Source organism: Anopheles gambiae, chromosome 3, assembly GCF_943734735.2.
Source record: "Anopheles gambiae chromosome 3, idAnoGambNW_F1_1, whole genome shotgun sequence".
NCBI classification, from domain to species: domain Eukaryota; kingdom Metazoa; phylum Arthropoda; class Insecta; order Diptera; family Culicidae; genus Anopheles; species Anopheles gambiae.
The window spans coordinates 98,266,236-98,282,323 of NC_064602.1; the positions used below are offsets into that span (position 1 = coordinate 98,266,236).

Sequence of the window (16,088 nt, forward strand, 5' to 3'; positions counted from 1 at the left end):
TAGAAGAAGTCGATTTGACTTATAACAGGAGGTACATATGATGCAGTTCCAACCAAAATTAGGCACAATTCCTTGAGGAAAATGGACAATTCCATAAACGTGTACTTTCACAGGATCGAGTAACAAGGCCACATTAGGTCAAACAACAACCGGATTTCTACTAAGATGGTGCCAGCTCTTACGACAACAGATAAATCAAGGAGCATCCAAAGGGAGCAGCAGCAAATCAACTCTAAGGATTATAGGAGAGAATGAACGATAGAGCAACTTGTTATTTTTCTTATATTTATTTGCTGAATAAAAATACGTGAACAACTAAAACGGGATTTTTGTTTGCCAGACATGCTATTTACTGCTTAAAAGTGATTCTGAAGTCAGCTATCACTTATTAATTAATGTGTATCACCTCATTTGGCTGAGTAGAACAAACCACGTAACGATTCGGCGCGATTCGCTGTATTCCTCGGACAAAGGGTGGAAAATTATTCTGCAGAAGAGAAGAAAAGTGTCAAATTAACATCGAAATATTGCAAGTATGTGAATGAGTGAAAATCTAAAGTGCACGCAGTTCAAGTACGCTTGCGTAGTACCAAGAGTACACCAACTTACTTCAACAACTATTATTGTTCAGTATTGTCTAATAATAATCTTGTAACTATCACTTTCAATGCTTCCTCGATATCTTCGTGCAATCGGTATGGCTGCCTTATTTTAGGATCTCTTACCCGCGAAACTCTCGTGTGGTAAAATAACATTCTTTCAGGATGTTCGTCAGCCACATGCTCCATAATCTTAGCCGTGGCAGTGGTGCCGTAGTCGCAGTATACGCATTGAAACAGATATATGTTGTGTAATTTAATATGCTCCTCCATAGTATGTGTGGGAACTGGTTGAGTGCATACGTGGCAATCGGTATAGGTTTTGTTATGTCCGGAGATGTGCGTTAGAAATTCATCCAAATCGATAAATTTGCGAATAACGCAATCTGTAATTCATATTAAACGAAAAACACGTATAATGTAACATTTTGAAACATACTGAGTGATATAATCATATTTTTAAAATACTCACGTGAACAGTGGAGACCCTTCACGTTAGTTTTCATTTCGATTCTAATGGCATCGTCGTCCATGGGGGTGTAAGGCTTTTGACGTCCCGGGACGCATAGAATTTTGGCGTTCTGAAACAATTCGTTATGGTACTTGCGCTGATGCACGACTACGCTGTTGGGATCCCGACTTCGATAACAGCATTGATCGCATTGATAGCCGCAATGTTTGTGCATCATTTGAACATGCTCCAACAAGTTGTCACTACTCGTTGCCACATTTCTACAGTACCAACACTCTAACCACGGGCTAAAGCGCGTTATTGAATGTTGGTTTGACGGTTTTTGGTGGATAAGAAAGTGTTCCTTCATTGTCTCTAATGTCTCCGAGTGGAACCCACAATCATAGACAGTGCATTTAAACTCCGCAAGCAAGTAAGAAGTGGTTAACTTGTGCAGGCTCAACTTGCCGGCATTGCGTAGCCCGTTCCAGGGCTTGAGAGCAGCCATAGGTGGTGAGGAGGGTTGATGCATTGGTTGTAACCCGTTTATTACAGTTGGCGGTAACCGAATGTGTTTAGTGGTCACAACAGGCGGTTGCGATACAGAAAGTGGCTTGCTTATTTTATGCCCGTTTAAAATTCTTACTGGGGGCCGAGTTTGCACAACGCCCGTGACAACCGTAGCCAAAGGGTGCGGTAAAATTGGCTGATAGTTTCCATTGGGCAGTCGTGCTGCCAACTTTGTTGGGTTGACCGCAGATGTAGAGCTCGTGATGAATGTACTGCGCGGACGGTCATCACGGTTGCCTATTCGGGCTGATGACGACTTATCACTTGGAACCGTACTGTTTGAATTTGTTTTCGGAAAATTGTCGCTTGAAAGCGTACTATTAGAAGTTATTTTCGGAAAATTGTCACTCGAAATCATCGCATTTGAACTTATTTTCGGTAAACTGTTCTCCTTTGGGATGGATAGTATATCACCGGGTAATCTTTTTAAGCGAATTATACTTTTCACTTCGTGAATCTCATTTCCATTAACTGGAACACAGTTATTGACACGAGCTTCAGAATTCTCTGTGGTAGGAGGGGACAATATTGGTTGCTGCGGCTCTATCAACTTTTCTTGTTTCACAACAATATTTGTTGGTCGGAAGTGAATCTTTTCTTCAATGCAATCTTCAAATTGTTCCGTATCAACAATTGAAGGAGGATCCTTACCAAACATGAACTCCATTTCACGCTTAAGTTGTTCGTCAATGCTCTGTTTGGTGTCATCTAAAATGGGTTCCAGCTTTACAATTCCACAGTCCAGATCAGCTTCGTGATCCTGCAGACTGAAGTTTACCAGACTGAAACGAATAATTTTGTTTTGCTGCGTTCCATCACCAGCATGGTCTTCCCGTAAATGACGTACCATGTTTTCGTACAGAACTTGTACGAAGTTACACTCGTCACACATATAACCGTACAGGTGGTTGTTTTCAAACGAATACTTGTGCCACAATTGAATCGAAGGATTGCTACAAACTGCATGGTGCATCACTCTCTCAATTGAGGAGCGTGCCACAGTGGGACATAGTACGCATTTGTACCGGTATTCTCCTGTATGGCCTGATATATGATCTATCCACAATTCTTGGGATTCACTGATGTACAGGTCACAAAAATAGCATCGAAATTTGATAACTTCCTGAGAACCAAATCTAAACGACTGACGCGTAATTTTTTCGCCATTAATACCTAACGGGTCAGCTTTAATCAGATCAGCCTGCTCGGGAGCAACTCTGCTGATGTATACTGACTTCTTTGGATGATTATAAACATAGTGTTGAACCATATTTTCGCCTTTGTATGAGCACAAGCAACATTCTTCCATGTAGTCACTGTGACAGTGCACCCTAGGATCATTGTTAGGCTTTGAGTTCTCCCGCAGAATCAAATTAGACAAGATGATGCTTGACTCTTCATCCTCCGTTTCTTCACTTGACTTGTTCACGAACTCTTCTTTACAAGCAACAATTGAATTATTGTGACTTGAACGCAGTCGCTTTGGACGTGAAGGGCTAGGTGAACGACTACGTATCTCCCGCTTCTTTGAAATATGTTTTGGCTTGACTGGTGTCTTGTCGATTTCGGTGGTAGCACTTTCGATAACGAGTTTCTTCTCAACTGTCTTTTTTTTACTGGCACTGGTCTCAGGTTTAGAAGAAGATTTTCGTGCAGTCTGTCTTAACATCCTCGAGCTGGAACTGGAATTAGACGTTGAGGAAGCAGACTTCTTCTTTTCGGGAGATTTTTTGTGTTTGCGTTGATCGACAGACTTCTTTTCTTTCGTATCAGAAATTTGTATTTTGCGGGCAGTAGTATTTGTCTCAGGTGTAATTTGCTCGACAACTTTTCGGCTCTCTAAAAACTTTGTAGAGTCGATTGATTTACTGCGAGTCCGATGCGCTACTACCCCAGTTTGCACTCTTGTCAATGCTACAACAAGTTCTTTTGTTATATTGAATTGTGCTCGTAATTGTGCATTGATTACTGCTGTTTCATTTGAAATACTTTTTCGTCTGTTCACAATTTTTGGCATGATCTCTGTGGTGTACGAAAGCAAATCGTGAAGCTCACGAGAGTGTCCTTTGCTTTTAGGTTTCGATGGTTTTGATGTCGAACTTTTCTGAGCCAACGCATTTGTTACTTTTGCTGTCTCTTTTAAAGGATCTTCAGGAACATCTTCCATGGCATCTGTTTGCTGATGAAGTTCTGGAGAGCAGCTCGTAGTTGTTATTTCGAATGAATCTCGGTTGACACCATTGGTATGAGTATCACTTTGAACTTTCTGAGGTCGATTGTCGGCATCCACATGATTGCTTGTTGTACTATCTGCTGACGTTGATTCCTTGGAGTTTTTCCGTTCCTTGGAATCTTGCCTTTCCGTGGAATTTTTCCTTTCCTTGGAATCTTTCCTATCCTTGGAATCTTTCCTTTCCTTGGAATCTTTCCTTTCCTTGATATATTTCTTATCCTTGTAGAGATTAGAATATTCGCTATTTCTTCTTTCGATGGACACATCGTTGGCACAGCTTGTTTTGCGACTATCTACTGAATTTGGATCCTTAAAATCTCTATGATCTGAAAATTCACTATTTCGTTTTTCAACATGCACGGCATGGCTTGAAGTAGGACTATTTGCTGAAGTTGGTACGCCAGTATCAAAAGAAGATTCGGTATTTCTGGCTAGCGATTTAGATTTGTCGGTATCATAACGAGTTTCATTGGGAACAGAAACATGTGTGGGTGAGTGTGAAGTAGAATCTGGAATTTTGTTGATGGATTGATTGTCAGTTTCTACCGGGGCCTTGTTAATATTGGAGACAAATTGGTTATCTCTAGTTGATTTTGGATGTTGAAACTGTTGATTTTGAGATAGTCTCTTATGCTCGGCATACGTGGTTGGTATTGGCTGTGAAGGAAATACTTCGTGGCGCCGTCTAAATAGCGGGCTACTTGACCGACTTGCAGTGTTACCTGGGTCATTAGACGTGCTGGAGTGGCCTGCAACGCCGATTTTCCTTCTAGGATATTTTAAAGCAAGCCTTTCTTGATTTCCCATCGAGGAATATCCTTGATGTGAGTTGGGACGACTGGATTGGCCGGATAATCTTAACAAGTCCGTTGTATCCCATGCTGGCACATTAGCATTATAGCGCTCTAACACCAGTTTAGACGTGGTCTTTTGCACACCTTTTTCTAGAATTTTTCTAACCTCTAGTAACGTTGAAGTTTTAAGCCTAGAACCACAAAAAGCATGTGTGTTAAAAATAGTTAAAAGCATCGTTGTTGCAGTGTTTCACACCTTATCGTACTGTTAAGGATAATAGGTTCGATCCTGACTAGGCTGTTTTTCATCCCGCTGCAAAAGTCCTTATCTCGGACCCTTCTAAGTAAGTCCTTCGCCTGCCTTAACTTTTGCTGTACTTCCTCCCGCAAGCTGTTATTCAAAGTATCGCGTGAGTCATCCATCGTCTGAAAATATAAACCAAATAATGGATTTGTTAAGAGATGTTTGCTGAATATTTGAGTAACTTAAAAAGAATTTTGGTTTTAATAAGGTCAGCCCATAGTGAGCTCACGACCTAGTCGTCGCACAATTTTAGAGAATATGAGAATATTAACATTACTGTCGACAATTAACAATGATAGAAGATGGGACAGAAGACATTTAGTTCCTGAGCATACTGTAAACACTTTTCTCAATATTATCCATATCCTAAATTTTGCTTATCTCCGCACCCGTTTCCATGCCCATGTATATAATAGATGTCTGGAATTCGAGGTAGATACATAAAATAGAGATAAATAAGCTAAATAGTTAATTCTACTTGCTAGAGATTTGCGTTTCAGCCCCAGATCGTGAGACACTTGTGATTCGTCGTGAATCATCAATTCCATGAAAGTAGCGCAATGCTTAAAAACATTGACAGAACCTAGAATTGAAGAAATTGAATCCGTGACTGCGCCACACTTCCTCGAGCACAAAACGTCAGGTGATCAGTTTTCACAAACAGCGAAAATGTGCCGTAGCTTTGACTATAAGAGGTTCGTTGTTTCGAGTTTCCAAGTATCGTGCCACTGTCATAGAATTAATTATTAATCACTGATAGTAAATGTCCTGCGAACCATATTTGATACGCAAAACACCAGACAACAAAACTGTCAATCTATCTAAAGGGATCTTACCAAGGATAATGTATTTAGAAGGTTGATTTTTATCGCTTTTGCTGGGCGACATTGTGGGGGACATCTGTCACTCTCTGCATACAAATTTCATTACCCCGCACCATCCCTCACCGATTTTTATACTGGAGCCCCCGGAAGAGAAATGTCAAGTCGAGAAATGTCATTTTGCTCTGAACAACTTCACTTTGTCATTTATAACACCTTGGATCTTACCCCAGGACTCCACACAGCATAACACGGAGCGCAACATAACAACTGACAGCTGCCAAACGCTTCCCAAAACGCTTGGGAAAGGAGGTAAAGCGTTTCATTAACTTTCGGTCATCGCAGTAGGCTGGTAGTTTTTCTACGAGTAATGAGCGGCCTACTAAGGATATTCAAAATATGATACCAGCAATAAAGCGTTTTCTGAAGCGTTTGGCAGCTGTCAGTTGTTATGTTGCGCTCCGTGTTATGCTGTGTGGAGTCCTGGGGTTAGACAAGGTGACGGGTTCTCCCATCTGCTCTGCAACATTGATTTTAGGGTGTTATTCAAAACGCGGGGCTATACAACGAAACCCGTTGGACGATATTTTACCGGACTCTCTAATTTCTTGGCTTCACGAACGAGATCGACATTATCGGCAAGACGACGGCGAAGAAGTGGATTGAGAATCAATGCGACGAAGACAAAGTAACTTCCAGATGCGAAGTCCGTCGAATTTGCGAAGCGGCATAAGGGTCGATGACGAGAACCGCGAGTAGGTGGTAGAGAAGTTCTGCTCTCTAGGAACGGTTGTTACTTCGGATAACGACATGAGCAGCGAAGTCCAGAGACGCATTATGCAGGTCAATTATGTATACCTCGGGCTTCCCCTACTTCTGAGATCTTGAAACTTCGAGACCATTTTTTTTAAATATATCGCTCATTGATTCGCCCGGTGGTCCACTATGGCTTGCTTTCAAGTCTTTCTGACTTATGTCATATTTTTAAGGTCGCCGACAAATTCTGCTTCATCTAATACAGCCATTCGGTGCGCTTACTGTCGAAATAGAGTGCATTGTCGAAAATCCTTTAAATAGGTCATAATAGCTATGATACGTTATAAGGATACTGTCTGTTAAACTATTAGCTGTCATCGCCGCTGTGTTGGTAAACTATTAGCTGTCATCGCCGAAAGGTAATCATTTCCATATTCATCATGCTCGAATTCATTAGCACGCCCAAAGCGTTTGCATCCTCTCGTCGAGTAGTTCAATATGCATGCCAATAGAATAGCGCAAGGTTGAAGCAATTCACGATTTCCGCTTTTCACGCGTTCTCATGTCATTCAGGTCTCAATAGAGCAATTATCCGCAGCACGTCATATCCGATGTTCGCAGTATGCGATTCCTTCTAAACTTGACAGTTCCATGTGTTTTTGGAATGTATTTCAGAATTTCGTTAAGTTGAATTCGATTTTGAATTGTACTCATCATAGTAATCGAGATGTTCATCCTACTTGATTGATGAGAAGATTTTCAGAACAGGGAGCTTACGAGGAATATAAACTATGCGACAAGATAACATTCGTTTTCATTTCTATAGTGGGATATCCGCGAGGTATTAAACTGCATACTTCTAGCGGATTGGTTAGTGATTGAGTATGACTGCTCTGCCGACCTTCCGATGTATTACGTTTAGCCAAATTTGTTATTTTTAGTAGTGAACAACTAAACTTCAGCAAACGTACCATTTATTCTTATAAGAATTATACATGACATGACTTTTAGTATCTACGGCAACGAAAAACCGTGAGCGATGATCGGATTAGTCATGATTAAGTAGGGATAATTTTTTAGCACAATGCGTCTCCGGATAATACTACTGATTTCGTTGTCCAAAAGTAAATCGGTCCCAATAAAGCAAATCTTTTTTTTTTTTCATCAATTTTTGTCAAGGTCTACTTTTTCTGCTTGACGTAACGTCCTACGCGGATATGCCGGCCTATTCAGGCTTTCAAGACTTATTCAGTACTACGCATCACGATAATCAGTCCTGGATACGGGGTAGGTTCACACATTTTCATACGGGGCTTAACATCATAACGGTAATGTTGTTAAGTAATGCGAGTTGACGACTCGGCCCTATCTTTTCGACAACCACTCAATTGTAGCCGTTGTCTGCGTCCCTAGCGAGACATCAACAGACATATACACTGACAAGATCTTTCGTCACATTAATTATCTCAGCAGTTCTTGTTGAATTGCGTTTTAGTTGTGTGTTAACCATAAACTTCAGAACTTTACAAGCATTTTTGTCATAGCCGACTGCAAAGTTTTCTACCATTGTTTTCACATTGAGCGCCTGTTAAAATAGTTTATAGTTAACGGTTCTATGGAGCAGTTTTTCCACACTTGCGGATGATCAGCTTAGTTCAGATTCGCAACAACAGTTTAGTGAAGACGCAGTTAGCCGTTATCCCAGTTCATAGCTCTACGTCGTCATTTCTAGTGACTTTTGCATGACAGTTCTAGATGGCTGCATAAGCTTATTTTTTATAGAGACTTTGAGTCTACAGACTTCATTCACCCCTGGCTTCAAAGGTAATAGTTTCATAATAATGGCCCTAGGACCGAACTTCAATTGGATGAATATTTCGACAAATATTTTAGGTATGTAGTTATGAACTTCCGAATCCATGTTGTACCATGAACAATATGATGATGATATCCCACCTCTTTCCCCTTCACAGAATATGGATAGATAAATTATTTAAAGATAATATATTAATCACAATTTAAAATTAAACTATAAGGACTATAAGGGGGTTATGTTTCACACTCTGGGCGCTGTGTGGCTCGCTTTGTTTGTTATATCACAGCTTTGTTCACTCTCCTTCTCTGTGATTGGTTTCTCAGCAACTCTCGGCAGAGCGTATTGCAGCGGGAAGAAAAAGATAGCGTATATTGCAGAAGCGGCATCGTGCGTGAGGATCGGAAAGAGAGTGAACGATCGTAATTCAATGAAACGCTCTCATCGCTCTCTTATCTTGTACTGTGCACTCCGCAGAAAGCTAATGCAAAATGCCAGCGCCCAGATTGTTAATCACAGACAATCGACTGTGAGCTTGTCCGTCCTCCAAGAGTTAAGCTGATGCCATAGCTTTATCGCAAACAATTTTGCCACAGGTGCATCCAAATACCAAGTGAAAATAACCTTTTTACGTCACATAGGTCCGTGTCTGTGCTCCATCGCATGCGATTTTATCGCACGTGCTGTCAAACGCTTTTTCGTATAATATTGCGATTAATTGGATGATTTTAATAATATAACGATTATGAAAAATTAAATTGAGATTGTTCCTACAAAACACCACACATTTAGTTTGACAGATAAAATCCGTCGTACGTCGTAATCGCACGTCCGACGTTATCTGTCAAATCCCATATAAAATTTTGACAGGCCTTCCGATAAAATCGCATCCGATGGAGCACAGACACGGGCCTTACGGAGAATACCTCCGTCCTACGATATTATCTGCCAACACCGAATTTTGACAGAACGTTCGGGAAAATCGCATGCAATAAAACAAAGATAATGACGTACAACCGCAAACCATCCCAAATAGCAAAAAAAAATGCTTTCTATTTCAGCTCAACGATGATTATGAACCAAAGCAATTAATATTTTAATTTGGATGATTGCAATATGTAAACGCGGAACACTGCTTCTAGACGACCCAAAAAATCTTCCGCGACAATTTTTGGCGACACTTTCTATCTGTCAAACCGTCCTTTTGTTTTAGCACGAATGTATGGCTTACTTCGATCGTAATGTCGCGAAACGCGAGCGTTGCCTTTCTGTGAAAAATTCTCAAACCCGCGACAATCACGGTTGCCTCTGATTCTGTTCTAAAACTGAGAAGTTGTTTTAGAACAAAGAGCTCGCAGAAAATTTGTCGCGGTACAAAAGTTGGTCGTCTAGAAGCAGTGGAACAGATGGATAAGTTTATCAAATGAACTAGGGCAAGGCCACATGAGTCGCTACATACAAAAAAGACAACGATTTGTCTTGCATCAATTCGCACACGGTGGCCTTACTACAATTCATGATATATCTATTTGCACGATATTCTCCATTAAATAAAATTAATTTTAAAGCACCTCGCTCTTTGAAGTGTGCCATGTTTCCCATTTGAGAAAAATTGCCCGAAAATATGCAGGAAAGACCTGTCACACAAAGCGTTCATTGGGAAATTGGATTGGAATAAGAAGAACACCAGCAACAAAATGTTACATGGTACGCTACGCTCTCTGCGACCAAAGTAGGCTGCTTCCTGTCGCCGCCACAGATACATTTTCACCTAACGCTACACCATTCGATTCCGAAGGTTGCGAATGGCCTAGAAATGAATAGATTGACAAATCTACCAAGCTAACAAACAACGCTACTGGCAGCTACCCATTGAACAATTTCGCAGAGTGCTGTTAAATGTTGGCACTTACACGTATTAGAAAACACCGAACAATGATTTTCACCGAGAGAATGCTTGCTTGCTGAATGTTACCAAGCGATTAGTTTCACTGACAAAATGGCTGCTGTTTCACGAACACGAAGCGACGAGGTTACGCCTCCGACTGCTTTCAACGAAATGATGCGGAAAGGAGCGCGATCCAAGCATGCCTCTGCTTTGACAAGCATCAAATACAGCAAAACAAGGGTTTGGCCATGTACGCGTATTGACAGTTTCTTGCTGTCAAGATTCATATAGCACACGAAAGGCGAGATGTGCCATATTTATGGGCTGATTTTTTTTTTTTGTTGTTTGGATTATTTCATCAAACTGCTTTCAAACTGACTATTATAACGCCCAAATTTTTACCCCATAGCAAAATAGTCATGTAATCTGATCTCATTTGGTTGGATTTCAACTTACAATGACGGGACGTGCTGACCGCGGCCTTCTTGCAATAGCTCCCATTTCACCGGTGACGAGCTGCTGTTTCGCAATTTAACACAGAATAAATCACAAACTTAACTTACTTATTTGTCTCTTATGTTCGAACTAAACTATATACTTTCGGAATAATATAAGGTAGCTTCAAAACTGTCTGAACGCGACGATGTTCAACGATGAACTGGGCCGATCAGATAGATCTACGCTACGTTTGTACCCACAACCGCGGCGATGTTAAACACATAGCACACTTGGTTTTCGTGTTGCCAAGAGGAGAATGGGAACGCTTGCTTGTGCAAAGTAAATTCTACACCTTCTAAATATTTATGTTGAGCGAGCATTTATGAAAGCAATGTTTCATACGCAAACAAACCGGTCAAATGTATGATGCTTCCCGACAAACTCAATTCCCCGCAATGCCGCTTCGGTCGATCCGTGTCAAGTTGCATTGCGCAAACAATGCCGTTCTCACTGCGTAGGTTCCGCAAAAACACCAGTCAGCAAAATTGCTCCACAATTGGCAGGTCGGCGCGGATGGCAGTTTTTTTTATAACCATAAAACAATTTTGCTTGCTCGTCACATCACAAAATGGAAAGCAACACAAACAAAATAATACGACTCAGCAGTTTAGTGGAGCTTTCGCGGTGTTTGTACCGTACCATGGAAAAAAGAACAGCGGATTAATTTGGCTTTCGGTATTCATATTTAATTCATTTTCCTTTTCATAATTCATTCCATGCGGATGGAAAATTAATACATATTTTCACGCAAACAATTCTTATTGTTCGTAACATGCGCGCAGCCATCCTCGTAAACCACCTATAATTCTTACGTTAAAGATATTTACATCAGCACTCCAACTAGCTTTCTTGTTCTGTTCCAAGGAACAAATTAGAAGTTAGATTCGTCGTCGCTTCGTGCTCGGTCCGTTCGGTGGGGTGTTTGCCGGACTGGAAGCGTTCGAATGACCCGGCTCTGTGGACAGTGAACCGCGTGTGCGTTTCTGCGATCGTTTCGGTCCACTGTCGTGGTTTCCAGCGTTGTCGCTATTTTTGGGCTTCAGTTTACTGCTACCCGTTTCGCCGCGATCCTTAACGTCCTTGTCGTCCTTGTCGCCATCTTTTGCGTCTTGTCGGGCTGATGAGGGAACGGGTGTTTTCGCCGCTAGAAACGGGGGAATCAAATACGTTATTCGATATCAATGTCACATCGACCCACAGCTCCTAGCACCCCGGACGAGGGCAGTTTCCCACGCGAACCATTGCACCGTAATGGAAAAGAAAAAAAGAAGCTCCCTTACCCGATGTTTTCAATGATGTTGTTTCCGATTTAGTTTCCGGCTTCTTGGAATCATGTTCCACCGTCGGTGCTGCTGCACCACCTCGCTCGGCGTCTTCCTGTCGTCGCTTTGCAATGGCAGCACTAAATTCCGATTCCGGCAAGCAGAACTCGCTCTCATCGCTCACGAAAGGAACCGGCGGTTCCAGCTCGTCCAGGGCTTTTAGGTTGTAGAGGGTGCGAAGATGCGACCAGACCGCTTCACTGCTGATCTCCCGCTGCAGCGAGCGCGACAAGCGCTCCACAATGCACGCCATGAAGAAGTGCCGGTTGATGCCGACCGGCTTCACCCCGTCCATGGCAAGAAACAGCTGCGCTTCCTCTTCCGCCGTCCACTCTAGGTTTTGCTCCAGTTCTTGCTTTTCACGCACGGCCGCCATCATCGCAGCGGTGTCGATTGGACGGAAAATGTTTGGCACGCTCTCTTCGCTCGGTGCGGGATGATTTTGTCCAAGTCACAACAAAGCCTTTCCCGTCCGTGCTGTTGTTTGGTTGCTTTGATTTGGCGTTCTGTCATTACTGTCACCTCAGCTTTATTTGCTGGCTGTCAAAGCAAAACGGCGCGTGCAAATTCCGGCTTCTGGGTAAACAACTCTCTCTCTCTCCCTTCGATTAGAACACGGTAAAAGCATTTCCAGCCATGAGCTCCAAAGAACACGGCTCCGATATTGTAAGTAGAGCTTGCGTACCCCGCCTGCAAACGCTAACATCTCCTTTTCCACATGGATAGAAAGTGCCAAACACGCTGGGGCAGCAGCAGGGATTGAACATTGCCTGGATAACGGACCAGCAGTTTGCCGCCTATGCATTCGGCAATGCGAAACGAAACCGGTACAGTTTGCAAGCAGCTGGGAATGGCTGTAGTTTGTGCTGGTACTAAAGTTTTACCTTTTCTGTTAGTCCCCCAACACAGGGAGATGGTCTGTCGGTCGATATTAATCTGGTCGGTGCCGATCTCATCTTCGACGATGCCACGATCCGGCCGATGATCACGGAAGCTTGTCGAGTGTTTTACGGTTTGCAACGGTTGCGGTACGGGCTCGCCGAGGGATCGAACAAACCCATCGATTATGTGAAGATATCGCAAAAGTATCGTTCCATCTTGCGCAAATCGCTCGAGAAGATGAATCTGCGCGTGCAGGAGCTACCGGAGAACGATCCAGCCCTGGAAGCGTACCGGAACTTGATAAGCCTGTTCTACTCGATCGAATGCACCTGGCATCTGCTCGAGTTTCTCGTCATCGATAGCAACTCGTCCGGGGCGATCGTTTCCTCGCTGCTCGAATGGATTCGCTTCCATTTTCCCGAACCGGAGCGTGCCGCCACGGAGATGCTGCAGAGCGGCCGTGAGCTAGACAAGCAGGACAGCTACTGGCCCGTCGTGAAGGGGCTGGTGCTGCAGGGCCAAACGACAATCGCCCGAGCGCTGCTGCGCGTGCACACGAGCTCCGAAACGCACTGCTTCCAGGTGGCGGAACAGCTGCTCCAATCCATTCCGATCTACAGCGTGTACAGCGGGCTGTCCGTCCACCGGTACAAAACGCAATGGCAGTGCTGGTGCGACAATGTGCGCACGCTAGTGGCGGCGGGCAGCTTTGGAGCGGAACCGAAGCTGGAAGAGCTGCTGCGGCTGGTTAGCGGGGACCGGAAAGCGTGGATGGAGCAGCTGCGCTCCTCGAACTGCTGGTACGAGTATTTCCCCGGCTATCTGCTGTACACCGATTCCAGCTGCAAATACTATCAGCTGGGTCAGTACGCGAACGACTGGATTGCACAGTATCTGGCCGACTGGAGGGCAGACGGTCCGGGCGGAGGAGCGTCCAGCGAACGGCAGTTCAAGTTTCTCGATAAGCTGGTCCTCTCGGTGATGGAGAACAACCTGGTGAACGTGCTGCAGCAGATACAGCTGTTCCCGGACAATCGTTGGTTTGCGGTTCATATGGTCGATCTGCTGTACCATGCCGGACTGCTGGAGATGGGTGCGGCGGACGAACCCGACGACAGTACGTCTCCCTCGAAGCTTTCGCGGACCGGCGCAGGCGTGTCGGACGGTAAACTCGTGCGCGAATCCTTACTGTTCGACTACGGATGTTTGCTCATGTCGCACAGCTCATTTTGGCAGATCGGGATGGACTATCTGGAGTTTTCCTCCACCGAGGGCTTGGGCGCTCGGGAAAGCCTGCTCGCCCGGGTGCCGTTTCAAACCGATCGGCAAGCGGATCGAATCATTGCCGTAGCGCGCCAGAACAACTATCCCGAGGTGGCGTCGGAGGTGTGCAAGGTAATGACCAAGCGCAACCTTGCCCAGAAGAACTACGGCAGTGCGCTCGACTGGGCGATCAGCTCGCGGGACAGCGCGTACGTGCGCGATGTGGCGAACATATTCCTCGAGCACTACTGCAACCATGGCGTGCTGCTGTGCGAGAAGCAAATCGCCCATCTGGGCTCGAAGGTGTTCATCTCGCCCCGGCTAGTGTTTCTGCGCACCTACTACGATTTCCGCAAATCCTACCGCGAGCAGGCATACGCAAAGGCTGCAGAACTGCTGGTCCGTTTGATGGACTCCAAAATCGTACCGTCCTAGTAAGTGTGCTCTAACGGAGGCTAAGTATCTTCTACGCGCCCGTTGCTTATCATGTTCACATTCGACTTTTGCAGCTTTTGGCCGTGCCTGATGACGGACGCAATTCCTCTGTTGGAGTTTAAGGAGCCCATCATTCCCTCGAAGGAGACGTACACCATCCTCGAGCATTTGCAGCTGGATCTTGTTCCGATGCTCAGACATCGCCAGCAGAAGAAACTGAACGGCAGCGGCAGCGGCGGCGGCGGACGGGACAGCAAAATGGATACTGAACAGACCGACGGCAAGGAAGGGCACGATCAGACCGCGTTGATACCTAAATTTGCGTCCAATCTGCTAAACAACTGCACGGAAGATCTTATCAAAATGCTCCGTCTAGCGTGCGCCCGTAACCTTGCCCGGGCAATCATCATCGAGAACACCGCCAGTGGATAAATGGGGCAGTGATGGAGTGCGAGATGTGTCGTGATTTTTTTGCATTTGATACTTTTGTCCATTCTCTTTTCAATGTAGCGCATAAATACAAGTTTGTTTAAATGTAACACAATAATCATTTTGTTCACTGTTTCGTCGGATCACAAACAACCCACAAACCCTTTCTTTCAAATCCATCACTCTCTGTTGGGCGGTAGACATTAAAAGTGTTTTTGTTTTTTAAGAATAATTTATATCTATTTCTTTTTTTTTTGCTTTCCAAATTTCTTTCGTTTTCGTTTGAAATAATTTAAATTACAGGTCATTTGACAGTTTTTGTTTGTATGCGCGGTTCCTCTCCTACTCTACTACTCGTTTTGTTACAACTCTTCTACTGTATTTTATCCAACTATTCAACGTATGTACTTGTTCTGCTTCGTCTACTACTGTCTACGCACACACTCACGCGCGTGTTTACTTAATCTCATGTTTCGTTCATCTCATTCCAGTTATCCACTCATTGCAGTGCTACAATTTACTAGCTTTTTGTTTACTAACCCCTGTGTGTGTTACTATTTTTTTTTTAATTTCTCCTTTGTATGTTTATGTTGGTTGGTGTATGTCTGTTGCGTCCTTTCGTTTTCTATTGCTGAAATTAAGTATTGTCCTCGGCACGATCGCTCGTCCCAGTGGCCGTGGCGTTCCCTCGTGTGATACTCAAACTCTACTGTGTGTGTGCTCCTCTCTGCTATGATATTTATTGCCTTTATGGTAAGAATTCACGATCCCGACAATCGAAAGCCCGCAAATCGTTAACTCAATCTCTGCCCCAGGTAGATGAATGCCGGCCTGCACAATTTGTATGCCGATTGTTTTTCTTTTCCTCCTGTACATACACCTCCACCACACGTGGAGGGTGGTCCTGCCTTTCACCTGTACAATCAATCCATGAGCACATTACACTACAAACAAAAAAGGGCAGCTCAAAATATCTAGAATTACGCGCTCATGTCGCCTATTCTTGTTGCGCCACGGCTGGGTGGCTAGC

The 16,088-nt window shown here is 43.9% G+C and overlaps 3 protein-coding genes across 5 annotated transcripts; 1 reads left to right on the top strand and 2 right to left on the bottom strand.

Moving 5' to 3' along the window:
* Nucleotides 1–274: 274 nt before the first annotated feature.
* On the bottom strand, nt 275–10,943 carry LOC1280351 (uncharacterized). 3 transcript variants are annotated; one of them, XM_061655717.1, is made up of 5 exons: nt 10,686–10,943; nt 4,904–5,073; nt 1,072–4,838; nt 610–985; nt 275–487 (listed from the first exon to the last, which is right to left on the bottom strand). In XM_061655717.1, exons 1-4 carry the CDS (start codon nt 10,728–10,730, stop codon nt 621–623), a joined length of 4,347 nt encoding a protein of 1,448 aa, XP_061511701.1. In that variant the 5' UTR covers nt 10,731–10,943; the 3' UTR covers nt 275–487; nt 610–620. The 3 variants fall into 3 exon arrangements, with proteins under 3 accessions (XP_061511701.1, XP_061511702.1, XP_061511703.1); XM_061655718.1 differs by having other exon boundaries at nt 726–985; nt 10,686–10,939; XM_061655719.1 differs by lacking the exon at nt 10,686–10,943 and adding an exon at nt 10,257–10,421.
* A 448-nt stretch (nt 10,944–11,391) lies between these two features.
* On the bottom strand, nt 11,392–12,428 carry LOC1280350 (MRG/MORF4L-binding protein). Its single transcript, XM_061655737.1, has 2 exons — nt 12,008–12,428; nt 11,392–11,871 (listed from the first exon to the last, which is right to left on the bottom strand). The coding sequence occupies exons 1-2, from the start codon at nt 12,426–12,428 to the stop codon at nt 11,606–11,608; spliced, it is 687 nt and encodes a 228-aa protein (XP_061511721.1). The 3' UTR covers nt 11,392–11,605.
* Nucleotides 12,429–12,525: 97 nt separating this feature from the next.
* Nucleotides 12,526–15,176, top strand: LOC1280349 (nuclear pore complex protein Nup75). The gene is made up of 4 exons (XM_061655730.1): nt 12,526–12,715; nt 12,776–12,876; nt 12,946–14,628; nt 14,704–15,176. The coding sequence occupies exons 1-4, from the start codon at nt 12,686–12,688 to the stop codon at nt 15,059–15,061; spliced, it is 2,172 nt and encodes a 723-aa protein (XP_061511714.1). The 5' UTR covers nt 12,526–12,685; the 3' UTR covers nt 15,062–15,176.
* The last annotated feature ends 912 nt before the right edge of the window (nt 15,177–16,088 follow it).